At 53.0% G+C, this 13682-nt stretch overlaps 1 protein-coding gene across 6 annotated transcripts in view; it reads right to left on the bottom strand.

The window, feature by feature from the left end:
* The window catches only part of DVL3 (dishevelled segment polarity protein 3), a 35684-nt gene extending 24596 nt beyond the window's left edge, over positions 1–11088 (bottom strand). For 4 of the 6 annotated variants that reach the window (XM_055723309.1, XM_055723308.1, XM_055723312.1 and 1 more), the window contains exon 1: positions 10825–11087. In XM_055723309.1, coding sequence (XP_055579284.1) covers positions 10825–10991 — 167 coding nt within the window. In that variant the 5' untranslated portion in view covers positions 10992–11087. Of the gene's footprint in view, positions 1–10824 lie in introns of all 6 variants that reach the window. The other 2 variants (XM_055723307.1, XM_055723310.1) reach the window with 1 other exon arrangement.
* Between the last annotated feature and the right edge of the window lie 2594 nt (positions 11089–13682).

Here is a 13682-nt window from a genome sequence, read left to right as displayed (position 1 = left end):
ATCTGCAGCCTATAAATATCCCATGAGCTTGGCAACTGTGTGGAACTACTCACTCTACACATTAACTATTCTGAATGGGAGCCCAGAAAGGCTCATCACAAGTTACTACTGCAACAGGGCCACTTCCTGCGTCTGTGGATCTGCTGATATGTTACAAGACCCTGATTTTGAGCTTCCTAATTATCTGTGATACTGACATCAAATTCCTGCAAAGCATCTTTTCTTTAGTTACACGTAAAGTCACCACAGGCACTTAGTGACAGCACCACATGTTGACTGACCAGGAGCTCACCTGGTCCCTACGGATAACATGGACAGACAGTCCCCACCTCAAGTATACACACCTCTACATGGGAAAGCATGTATACCATGTAGCTTCCTATCAGAGCACAGGTCCCAAATTCTCCAAAAGTAACATCATACGAAGGCACCAAAAGATTTTTCCAGTGGTGTCCCACATTGTAGTATCAGCACAGAAAAAAAAAAAAAGAAAAAAAAAAAGAAAAAAAAAAAGAGACTGATGCAGTGGGCTCCCATGCTTCTGCACTGGGGATCCAGAAGCATGGACACGTGCTGCACGAGGCTGACCCAACTCAGATGCATTAGACTCAACATGCACACGCTGTATAGATGTCACATACCTCTGCATTCATTAAGTCAGAGCTGCCCCAAGGAAACCCAGGCAGAGCACACTCTACTAAGCTGAAGCAGATGCTGCCACCCTGCAAGTCCTCTGCCACTTCCAGGATGCCTGGGCAGGGAATAGAAGTTTTCCCCAACTAACCCACTTTCTGGTCCCAGCTGACACAAAACATTTTCACTCTGGAAGAAAAATCCATCCCACAGGAACCCCTTCAGGACCTAAAGGTGCATTTACTAGCTCTGGATCGAAGGCAACTGGGAGGTCTGCCATAAGGGACTCAGCTGTGCTGCTAGACCCATGAAGAAAATCCACTCTCCTGAGAGCTACAAAAGCCAGTGAGAAAAAATTCAGATGAACACAGTGCAATGGCAAGACTCTCTACATTAAGGCCCTGTATGGGCTCCCAGTATAGCACAGCTTCAGCTGGGCCCACAGGCAAGTCTCCCTGTGAAAGGCACTAAAATACTGGTTGAGCTAGGCAGGGCTGAATGAACTGGGACAGCTTGTTAGCTGTATGCAAACACAAGTACAGAGTTTGCATATCCATCACAGCTTCTGGAAAAAAGCTTCAATTTGAGAAGCTGCTGCGCCCTGGGGCCAACCAGCTAACAGCCACCAGCACAGCAGCAGCCTTCTCCGAGCCCCTGCCCTGCTGATCACAAAGCCACGTTTGTCACCGTGCTCCTGACACTGGTCTGGTTGTCAACAACGGCGGCATTGCACATTGCAGTGTACAGGGGACAACCTATTTGCTCACAGATGGTGAGACACAAAAGGACCATGAATCTCAAGCTGGTCAGTGCAATGGGGAGGGAAAAAGCTGAAGCCCAGCGAGTGGGCAGGCTAACGTGCTAGCACCAGATTCCCTGCTATGCTACTCCATGCAGAGCCAGAGCTCCCAAAACACAGAACCCTCTGGCAGACCCTCAGTGTCCTCAGAACCAGCCTGTACATGGCAGGAGCTGCCAGCCATCAGAAAACAAGGACAACCCCACAGCCTCTGTTACCCAGACCCTGAATTCCCAGAGACAGCTGCCAGTGATCAGAGCGGCCACGTAGCAAATAAATTCCTCTCCAAACCCTAGGGGCAGGTCAAAAACCAGCAGAGAAAAGACCTTCCCACACAGCAGCCAGTGCCAGCTCTCCCAGAAACAGATCTCTGCTCCAAGTCATGTGAAGAAGCCTTCCCCGCTTCAACTCGCATCTTCAGCCAGGACCAGAACGGACTCCCACTGCAGTGCTTCAGTTACTGCTCACTGTACCTTCTTTACCTCCAGTTCTTGCAAGATAGAAAATTTTAGCCAACAAGACACACTGACAGATGCCCCGGTGAGGGGATAACCAACACAGATGACTTAGTGGAGCAGGTTACTCAAATGCTGCCTCTGCTGCCTTCAATAGCTAGCTGTGACTGGAAAAACAATGCCTCTGCCACATGTCCTTTAATAAATAACTGATACAACAACCACAACAGTCCCAACCCTCCACTGTGATACAGGATTACACGGCACAGGAAGGTCATCACCAGGCATCTCTGCCTGCCAAAGCCTCCAGAGAATCCCAGCCCATTCCTGCATGGGCTCAATATCACTGCTACAGCAGTAACAACACAGCGATAGAAACAAGTGAAACCAAGAGCTTCAGAGGAGGGGCTCACGGAGATACTAATACTTCAGCTCTGCAAGCTAGTGCAGTCCTTGGAGACAGTGTTACTCACAGCCCAAGAGCTCACATACTCTCCTAAGGCCACCACTGCATTACATAGATAAGCACATAGACAAAGCAAAGTCACAGAGATTAGACTAATTCCCAGATTTGTACCTTACTTCAACGCCTTCCAAAAAGCCTTCACAAAAGGATTTGGTCCAAAAATTTCCAACAGCAGCCACCAGCAGGATTAAGTTTTATTTAACTTGCCAGCTGCTGCCTAACAAACCAGCACCACCGAGACAAACAGTAACACAGCCACGTGGTGCCACATCCCCCTTCTGGAAAACCACCATCCATCCAGCACAGGTCAGAAGGGCAGGCTCCGAATAACAAACAAGGGATGGAGAGGGCAGGAAATCAATAGGAAGCACCAAAAACACACAGCCCTGACTGCTGCCTCATCAGATGTGCAGCACGATGCAAAGCTGGTGTGACAACATGAAGGCAATTTCCTGCAGGCACAGTCTCTGCTGTGTTCTGCAAGCCCAGGTCTCCTTCATGGGCTTTTACAGAGATCAAATATCCTAAACAACAACATTGTTGTATCTATTTGGATGTAGTGAAGGGTGGAGGAGTAGCACTCCAATTCCAGCAGATACCCTCAGCTCAGAACAGTTCAGCAACTGCTGTGCAGACATGGAAGAGACTTCCCACCACTTTAAGTACCATGAACTCAAACAGGACTTGAGGAATTTTAACTATGCTCCCTACACCTCTACATATACAGCCTTCAAATCTAGATGGAGGGCCTGATGCACACCCTGAGAGAGGACCAAAGCCAAACACATCTGTGCAGCAGAAAAACTGGAGGGGAAACCAGATTTTCTTTGCTTATTCTCAGAGCGCCCTTCCCTGAGCGTACCGAAAGGCATGGTGGTGGCTAACTACCTCTACCTTCAAGAGTCCAGGCCACAGGGCCGCAGACCCAGATGTGTCTGCCAGCTGGGAGACCTGGTAGAGGAGACCAGGAGCATGCTGGAGAAGAGGGACTTACTAAAGGCTCAGCACTCCAAGCACACGGGCCTTGGGCTCATGGGCCATCTACCTCTGTCCCTGCCAGCCAGCCCCTTCTTTCTCAGAGTCCATTATAAAACACTGCCTTCCCAGCTGCCCATCCTGCTCTCACCGTAGCCACGCAGGAAGGAGCATCACTCCTTGCGCCGCCACCCAGAAGATCCCACTCTGGGGGTGAGACTAGGTCCGAGGTTCAGAAATGGCCAAGTTCTAGATGAAACGCGCTGAAATACAACTTCAGCAGAAGACCGAGCAGTGGGGCCACCACCACCATCCCGTAACAACAAACAATCCTCAGGTCACAACTCAGATTATGGTGGTTTATGAGCCACTTTTAACAGTGTTGGGCCTTGACCTCAGAGACTGAACCACGCTGGAGCACAGCTGCATCACAGACAGTCAGGGCGCACAGATTTACTTCACGGCCATTTCTGACACATAGAGGTAGGTTTTTGCTCTGTGCAGGAATTTGGAGGACTGGAGTCCTCCAGATGGTTTCAAAACACAGAACTGTATCAGAACAGCTGCATTCTCATGTAAGGGGAAAGGTTTTTCTTGACCTTTCTTTCTCTTTTTTTCAAAGATGACAAAAGAGGCTTAAAATTAAGAAACATTCCCATCAAAAACGTAATTGAAAACAATACCTCTCCAAGAAAAATGCTGGCTTCAACATAACACCATATTTTGGGAGAAAATACATTTAGTAAAAAAAAAAAAAAATTCTGACCAGCTCTAGCTGCAAACAACTTCAATAGCTGTTTTAAAGCTTCATTGTTTGCATAGTACAGACAAGGCCTTAGGGAAATTGGTCTGCAGCCCGATTTGGCTAACTTGGCTTTCTGAACACCACCCCTGGGCAAAGAAACCAGGCTATGACTGCCATCCAATGTGGCCTTTGGAGCACAGCTCCAACCACAACAGAGAAAGCCGGACACCTACGGAGTCAGTAATAGCTGGGTCTAAACAGCAGGACACACACTGCCTGGCGCAGACAATACAAACCAGGGAAGGAGCAAATACCACCAACCTCTCCATCTGCACCCCAGCCCTGGCACCGCTGTGCCCCCCGCACCACCACCACCGCCACAACGGTTGAAAACAGCCTCCAGCAGCCGCTACAGCCAGGACCAGCTCCAGTGCGGATGGGCCACCCCCCAGCATGGGCAGCATTACAGGAACTTCCCACCACAAGTGCAGACAGTGGTTAGCAGCTCTCTGCCAAATCCTCAGCAGCTCAGGAGACAGAGGCATGGGCTGCAGTAACCTACTTGCAAAATATTCAAAAAATAACCTCCAGTGGACCCTAGCTAATCAGAGCAGCACATCTCATGCGAGCAGACAGGGAACCACACATCCTCTAGAGCAGGGAGCACAACACATGGGGTGCTGAGGCCTCTCACATGTCACAGAAAGGACAGGGACTGGCCAGGAAATGGAGAAAAGCGATGGCTACCTCACAGCAGGGTCAATGCTGTCACTTGGACAGGAGCACCACAAAGGATGTGAGCACACAAGGGAATTTTGTAGGCCCTTTTGCTCACAGACCTCTTGCCAACCTCTCCCTGCACAAAATCCATGCTGACATGGAAGTAATCTCCACGTCAGGGGCACGGGACAGGCAAAGGCACAAGGCAGACAGCAAAGTTTCCAACTAATATTTTTTTTAAAAAGTTCCAAAAATCAAAATAAAACAACTCCCCCAACTCGTGCTACAAAGAGCTGGCATGAAAAGCAGAGGCACCATGCCAGCGGCTCACCACTGCTCAGGGACTGACACTGCTTATTAAGTTTAGAATCCCTTCCCCGGCTCCAAACACTTTCAGCCAGAAGGACAGTCACTGCTGGCATCACTTTCAAAAAGACCCTGCAATAAAAATAAATCACTCAGCCTTTCAGTGAGCGTCAACGCATTTCCCCATGCACATGTGCAGGAGATGAGGTCGCCAAATACCAACGGCATCTGACCCCTGCACTGGGAATTCCAGCAGCACCCGTTTTGTTCTGCCTCCAGAGTGTTGCCCTAATCACTGCCTCATACCCGGCTTTGGAGAGCAGGTGATAATTAAGCAGGTTTGGATTAGATACTGGGCTAGTGATTAATAATACCGATTTTCATTTGACAGCTGAGACCTAGGAATCACTCACCACAGCTCTGAAGTTAAAACCGGCATTGAGACCTGCGAGAGGGAGAAACCAGCAGCAGCGGGAGGAGCAGCACCCCACCACGAATTGCTGGTGTCCTCCCAGCAATGCAGAACAAGTAGGTGAGATGGAGAGGGAGGGATGGTCCCCTTGCAGGAGAAGCAGGCCTTTCTGCTCTCCAGCCTGGAAAAGGAGAGGTGGCCAGGTGAAGTGGAGATATGCAAAATGATCACCCAAGTGCTTTCTCCACATGCAGATGAAATTCAAACGTTCAGGGATTCCAGAAGGCATGGAAAGATGAGATAGAACTTCAAGCCAGGTGCTGAGGACTTACCTGGATGCACAAACTGCACTCCTTTAACAGAAACTGCTTTGAAAAGTTTAATCTAAACTTTAGCACACCCCTATGGGAACACCTTTCGATTGACAGAAAATGAGCAGCATCAATTACAAGCAAGAAACGAGCCAAAAGAAACTACATTTCAATTGATGTAAGAATATCTTCAGAGTTGTACCAGTCACCTGGCCAGATGAAAAGTCAAACCTGTAGTGCAGCTGGGGCGAACACGCACACAACCAGCTGGCGAGAAGATCCCTGCTGCCCAGAGACAGGTATGCTTCTCACGATGGACTTGGGCAGGAGGCAACACTTTACACATCACTGAAGCCCGCATCCCAGCATACTACAGACTACCACAGACCATCAGCACAGTTGTTCCCTTCCCAACAACACAGGTACCCAGGAGAATTTACAATACTGTTCTTGCAGCACTTTTACAGAACCGAGAGCTCTCCCACAGTAAGATCCACACAAATCTTTGCCCAAGAAACTCACAGTGTCAAGTGGACAAAACAAGGCACAGGAGCACTGGTAGAATTTCTATTTTACAGGAACAAAAAAGACAGAAATGGAAAAGTCTGTTCAAAACCCCATGAAAAACCTGTGGGTGGCTTGATGGAGAACATGGGTCTCGCAAGCAGTCATAGCACTGCACCGATCTATGGTGCTCTCCTGCTGACCAGCACACAGATCTCACCTGTAAAATGCTGAATAAAAAGCCTCAAGCTGTAGAAAAAGAACGCCCTCCTTCTCTGATGAGGGCAAGGTTAGCAGGCTAAGGGTAGTTCCACACTTCACAGTGAGGCACATCCACACAAAGTATCTCAGGTCCAAGAAGAGTGTACCGTATCTATACATTGCCGTATTTCCACCATCAGCCTGCTTTAGCTGCTCCACAGATCTCCAGGCCCTGGGATCAGCAATACACAAAGCTAACAAGGGCACAAATGTCTGCACCCTGCGCCGTGCTCCACACTGCTGGGCTCAGGCTGGATTCTCCATTTGCAGCTGTAGCCCACTACACATCGGGTACACCAGGTGACGAAACCCTGCAGCCTTCCTGCTGCTCACAGCTCCTCTCCCCAGGATCAGGTGCATGAAATCTCATTTCTCCTCCTTCCCACCTAGAGGTGACACCATTCTGGGGTCATCTTAATTTGGGGCTGAGCGCTTTGACTAGGATTAGTTCCCGGCATAACCCGACAACTCCACAGCCACCCAGGGGAGCCTCAGTTCACATTTCCAAGGAGATGTAAACACTGAAGCTGCTCCATCACCACCCTGATTCTCAGAGCAAACAAATATTAACAAGATAAACAAAAGAATGAAAAATCCCACACACCAAGACTGCGGCTGTAATACTGCCTTGGGGATGGGGTGAGCTGAAGGGAATGCCAGGCTGGAGATCCACAGCCTGGAAAGAGAAGGAAAAGGGAGAAACAGATTCAGTCTGGGCAACAGAGGTGAGAGGAAACGCTGGACCATGTCTTGCTGCAGCTGACCCTGGAAGGTGAGATGCCTCTACTCCTGACGAGAGGAAAACTTAGTCTTATGCCACAGGGATCCTGCAAAAGGTCCAGTCACTGACAAAAAGCATGAGCCATCGGGATCTGCAGGTCTCCTCCTCGATCAGCTGGCATAAAAGCCATCCACTGTTAATGGCTCATCTCTTTCATGAAGGGGCTTTACCCTGGGTACTACCTCTGGATACTGCACAAGTGACAAAAACCAGCCCAGCTCTGAAACTGCCAGCACAAAGCAGGCCACCCTCCACGCTGGGCAGAGGGCATCTTGGGGGAAGGGGCCGAGAGGGATACACGTGTGAGAGCGCAATGCCCTTCCTTGGCACACAGCTTCTGAATACAGCCATTGTTAAACTCCTCCTGGTTTTCACTAACTGCCCGAGCATTTACAGTCAAGCAGCTGAGATGGCTCCTGTCCGTCTGTCCCCGTCTCTCCCTGCAGACCAATGGTTTGCTTTCTCCTGGACACCAGCTACCAGGGATCATGAAATATTTTGGTTGGACTCAATGATCTTAAAGGTCTTTTCCGATCTAAACGATTCTGTGATTCTATTTTGAATGGTGCCTGGGGCTGCAGGGCTTCTCGGCGACAAGGCTGCAGCTGGACTGCTCTGGCTGTTCCCCACCATGCTCCAGCTAACCACCAGCACATTCTTCAGCTCTCCGGAAAGGAGCAAAACCAGCTTTCCTGATGGGACATCCATGGTGGCACCGTGAGAGGCTTTCTCTCCTCTGTTCCACACAAGGCCTTGCCACACGCTGGCTCCAACTGCACAACTCATTACACAGGACTTTGCCAAGGAACAGGCTGCCTACACGCAGCCTCCGACCCCCCTCAGCTACACCTTCCCTTCCAGAGAAGTTCACTCTTCCCAGAAGAATCAGCTGAATCAGTCCCAACAAAAATCTCATCCCCGTGCATTTCTGACGCAACTAAACTCGCTGTGTCTTCCTGAGTGATTTTCCCCTCTCCCTGCTAGCATCCACAACAACTCCCTACACTGCTTTATTGCCGAGTTTCATTAATCTACCATCTGCCTCCTCTTGTGGAGCCTTAAAGAAACAGAGGAGGATGAAAAGGCACAGCACAGAACTTTGCTGCCACCAGACCCCTCTTCCCAATGCGAGACGCTGCTATTTATTACTAAACTTTGTTTATAGTTACGCAGACACTCTCCCACCCACATGGCAATGTTTCATTCAAGACAAGTTTGAATTCACTTCAAGAACAACATTTCAAAGGATCCCGAAGCATTTGTTTACAAACAGCATGCACGGAGAATTCGCTTCTCCCACCAATGAACACGGTCCCCTCCGAGACACGGAGAGGCAGCTGTTCCATAGCACCCAACGCTACTCAACAGCTGAGGGACAGGAAATGATCCACAGACAACTGATACTGCCTTGGAAATTTATGGAAAATGAGGGCTGGAGACTTCTTTGCCTGGAGAGAGCGGAGAAGCTTCTGAGGACCAAAGCTCTCCACTTGGTCAGGAGGAATTTAGGGAGGCAAAGCGTCCCAGACTGTGGTCAAAGGAGTGACTCCAAATTTCAAGCCTCATCTGAAAGCTGGCACCTCCCAAGCTAACGGGAACCTGGGCACTGGGATAATTTGGCTGCAGAGGGCAGAGCACCCCCTGCTGAGGCAGCCACACCGATCTCCATCCAAGCCCTGAACAGGCCCAGCCCTGTTCAACGTAGGGTATGAGCCAAGATCACAGCCTAGGGAGGTATTTGGCGCAATAAGATGACACTAGGAAGACTACAAAACTGAAAGCTTTTTACAGTCCCAGCCTCCATACTGTAAACACTTAAATCTTCAAAGGGACAAACAAATCTAGAGGAAGGAGGATCACGCAAATCTTTCAAATACCAAAGTGCCCAGAATGGTAAAGGGTCACACATTACGGAAGCCAAAGAAGCTACTTTCCCAGGATGGAAACAGAGATCCTCAAAAAGGCTAGAGGAAATACAGATGTAGGAAGATGCTGGACAAAAACTGAGGACAAAGGGTCCTACAGAGAGCCGGCTTCACAGGGTACTTGCTCCGCAGAGTGGTCACTGACTTTACAAAGGTAGGAGACAGCAAGGGCTCTCCAGAAGACTAGTGCGTACAACTGTCCAAACAAGGGACAGAGTATACCTCCTCACCTCCAAACAGCCACACATGATGGAAGAAACCAAAGGGCATCATCACAAAATAAGTGATGAAAATACCAATGTTGAAAGAGAGCTGCCCTGAAGATGGGATGTGAGGCAGGGCAGCGCCCCTTTTCTATAGAGACCCATCTCAGAGATCGAGCGTGGGACATCTTACATTGAAGATGGAACGTGTACCTCGCACAGCGGGTCTTGCACACACCACTTGCCCAGAGATGGGCAGCATGTGGAGAGCTCTCCCTCCTTCTCCACGGAGGCACAGGAGGAGAAAGCTGGTCCCCTTTACCCATTCTTCCCAAAGATGAGATACGGAGAACAAAGCTGCCAAAATGGATGGTCCTCCCCAAAATGGATGGCGGAAGAACAAAACTGTCCCCAAATCCACTCTCTGGGAACGGCTGATGGAGGAGGCACTACCCCTGCACCCTCTTGGCTGAGGGAACAAGGGGCAGCCCTCCCCGGGCAGGCACAGTGGGAGATGCCTAGGCCCTTTAGATGGAGAATAACAATCCCAAGTAGGATACGTGGGGGGACACCACCCCTATACACCCCCAGGGTGGGCTGCACTGGCAAAGCGCTACCCAAACATCATGAGCACGGGGAGGGGGTGATCCTCAGACGGGGTGATGGTGTCCTCCAGGGTGCCTCTGGCAGACATAAGGGTGCAGCCCTGGAGAAGGTGCCCAGAGAATACCACCAGCTCCCCCACAGAGGAGCGAGCTGGGGGGGGAGGAGGGAGGGGGGGCGGGGCAGCTGCCCCCAGAACTAACGGGAGAAGGGGGGGGTGGGGGAAGGGAGGATGGGGGACTGTCCCCAGAGGCAGCACACAGGGACCACCGGCCCCAGAGAAGGTGCACGGGTGGGTATCGCTCCCAGCCCGCCCCCCCAGGTGAAGTAGCTGGGGATGCTCGCGCCCCTGGATGGGGTGCACGCGAGGGTGCCCTCCCCCCGACAGGGGGCAAGGACAGGGGGACAGGATGGGGGGGGCGATGACCATCCCTGCCCCCTTCCAAGGCAAGGCAGTAGGGGTGGCGGGCGGACACGGGTCCCCCTCCCCAGACCGGCACGAGGGGCCGCCGTCCCGAAGGGCACCGCCCGGCCCCGGGGGTCCCAGCCCCCCCGGGCGTGGGGGGGGGGGGAGGGGGGCAGCCGGCCCCAGCAGCGTGCGGGGCGGGTGTCCCCAGGAGGCCCGAGCAGCCCCCCCCCCCCCCCCCCCGCGAGCCCGCCCTCCGCGCGTGGGCACGGGGGGCTCCCCCCCGGCGGCGGCGGGCCGGGCCCGGGTCCGCGCTCACCCGAAGTCGTCGTCCATGGACTTGAAGTAGAACTTGTAGTTGGGGCGGTTGAGGAGGCCCTTGAAGTCGCCGAGGGTGACGCGCTCGGCCGGGATCGGCAGCTTCACCAGGTACGGCGTCTCCTGCTCGTCCAGGTGGTAAATGATCTTGGTCTCGGCCGCCGCCATGGCGCCCCTGCCCGGCCGCCAGGCCTCCGCCGCCTCCCCTCCTCCGCCCGCGGCGCGGCCCGCGACCCCCGGCCGCCGCCTCGGCCCCGGTCCCCGCCCGGCCCGGCCCGGCCCCCGCCCCGCCTCGGCCCCGGCCCGGCTGCGGCCCCGCGCGCCCGGTCCCCCCGCGCCCCTTGTTCTCCGGGTCCCAGCGCCGCCCGGCCGCAGAGCGCAGGCTCGGGCTCCGGCGGCTCCGCCCCCGCCCGCCGCCCCGGCTCCGCCGGAACCGGAACCGGCGCCCCGCGGGGGGCCGCGCCGCGCACCCAGCCCGCAGCCGGGAGCCGGCAGCCCGGGACGGGGGCTCAGGGCTCGGCCCAGCCCCGAGCCAGACCCCGCCAGCTCCCGCGCCGGTAGGCGCCCCCCGCAGCTGGAGCCACCCCCGGCGCCATCCGCCCCTCTCCCCCGGCCCACGCGCCCGCCGCCGCCCCCCACCTGGGCGTGCGCCCCCCGGGCCGGCAAAGCCCCGCTGCCCGTGCGCGGGTTCGGATTTTTGCTTTACATCCGCGCCCCCTTATATACAGCCTCGTGCCCGCCGCGCGCCCACAGCCCCCGTCCTCACCGGCACGCACCCCTCCTGGGCTCCCACCCCATTCAGCCTTCATCCCCTCTTGCACCCACTGATGCTGCTTCACACTTTTCATTCCTGTGCCACACGTGCTCCTGGGTCCCACCGCTTCCACTGCTTCTCATGCACGCCCCCCAGGCCTCCCACCTCTGCAGCCCTGGTCCTCTCTCACACACCTTCCAGCCCTCCCCACGCTCCTCGTACTACATGTCCCTTGAGTACAGCTTACAGAACATGAAGCGTATCCTGTTCCACCCTGTCCTCCCGTGTCCAGACTCCTTTGAACTCCCCGTGCTCTGTCTCTGATGACCAGCCCATACAGGGACTCTGCTGCACAAGAGGAGCACATTACCTCCCACCCCAATTCCCCTCCAGCTGTGACTTCCCTCCAAACCCCTTGTCACCATGCAACAACCACCCCCTACACCTGGGCGCTGGGTGCCTTCAAGTTCCCCAGCCTCATTTCCTCACCAAGCAGGCTCCCTCCTCTGCTCTGCATGAGCATCCTCCTTTCCACATACGTGCACAGTTGAAGAGGCCACGGTATCAACTCCAACAGCCCCTTGGCTCTGTGGTTCCTTCCCCATCCTCTCTCTCCCTGGACTCTATCCCTCTCTCGCCTACAGTCACCAGCACTGTGATCCCAGCCCCTAGGACTTGCCTCGGTGCTGCAGCGATCCTGGGCTGACTGGCTTCCCCTCTGGAAACCTTGCCAGCACCCAAGGGGCGCCAAGGAACCATCTCCATCAGCAGTTTCCTGGAGCTGTGGCCGAGAGCAAAGCTGGGGTGGATGGAGCCTGGGCAACACCCACCACCAGGGAGGGCCAGAACCGCCTTGCACTGTCCTGGATTAGAAGGAACAAGTGCAGGGAAGAACCACACCGTGGGCCTGCATGGGGCATGAGAGTAGATCACCAGCCCTCAGCACCAGACTCACCTGCCGTAGGAAGAGGAGCCAGAGAGATCTTCTAGAGAACAGAGCCAAGCTCCTCAGGCACACAGGCATGAGCTAAATAGCCTCCTCATGCATGAAAGAGTCCTGTAGGCGTTGCTAGCAATTATCTGGGCAGCACTGCTAGACTAGGTAAAGAATCTGATATTAAAAAAAAAAAAAAATTTCAAGGGAGGACCTCAGGTTAGCAGAAGTTGTAAGAGGCATGAGGCTCTCCCATGTTTCCACACCAGCTCTTGGAAGACTGTCACTTGCTCATGCTTGGAGCTCTGTGGTAAAAGCCAGCATACCTGGAAAGAAGAATCCAGGTCAGGAATGGAAATATTTAGTTTAAGCTTTTTCTTACCGTGCCAATCCTGACAGAGCTAATCTCGAAGTCTTTTTGCAACACCTCCCTGCCCCAAAAGCTGGGCTCCTGTGAAAGAATGAGAAGTCTTCCCCCGAGAGGGCCACTCTCTCGCCCACCTCCCAGCACAGCTGTGGATGCACCTTGGAGCCTGCATTCTATGTACTAGACACCTTTGGGAGCTCAGCACTTCAAAAAATTGCCCTTTTGGTGACAAAGGAGCACATGCAGCCCAGAGGAAGAGTGTCACACACACTCACACCCATGGCGGTAGCAGATGAAGTCTCATTGTTACAGCAGCCTTTTCTTTTAAAGCAGGCCAAGTGATTGAACAGACTCAAATCAATAGATTGATTTAACTTTTCACAGAGGTCTTGGGAAGTACAACTCACTCCTAATGGAGGAACACAGAGCCAAATAAATTAGCAGTAGGGGATTCTGAACAGCCTGTTGGCTTATGTCTACATTTAAAAACTGCAGCATCGATAGCATTGCTTCTCCTTACAGAGTACACAGGCTCCAGGCATTTTAGTGCATCTTGAAACAGCCCGAAGCAGAAGTGGATGTACTTGAGTTCCATCGCTTACACCTTTAAGTAGCACAAAACTACTATCTTTTTCTAAAAGGCACGCTATTGTTAACTGAAGTTCTGGGTTTGATGGAGGAACACCAGGTGCCATTCATCCACCCACCCATCCATGTCAGATGGAAAGTCACACAAGTTGACTACTATGGCCTTAGAAGAAAATAAAAATACTTCTTACATTGCTCAAAAAGATGGATGCAGTT

The sequence above is a fragment of the Falco cherrug genome, chromosome 11 (genome assembly GCF_023634085.1).
Source record: "Falco cherrug isolate bFalChe1 chromosome 11, bFalChe1.pri, whole genome shotgun sequence".
NCBI lineage: Eukaryota > Metazoa > Chordata > Aves > Falconiformes > Falconidae > Falco > Falco cherrug.
This window is presented reverse-complemented; position numbering and strand designations above follow the sequence as displayed.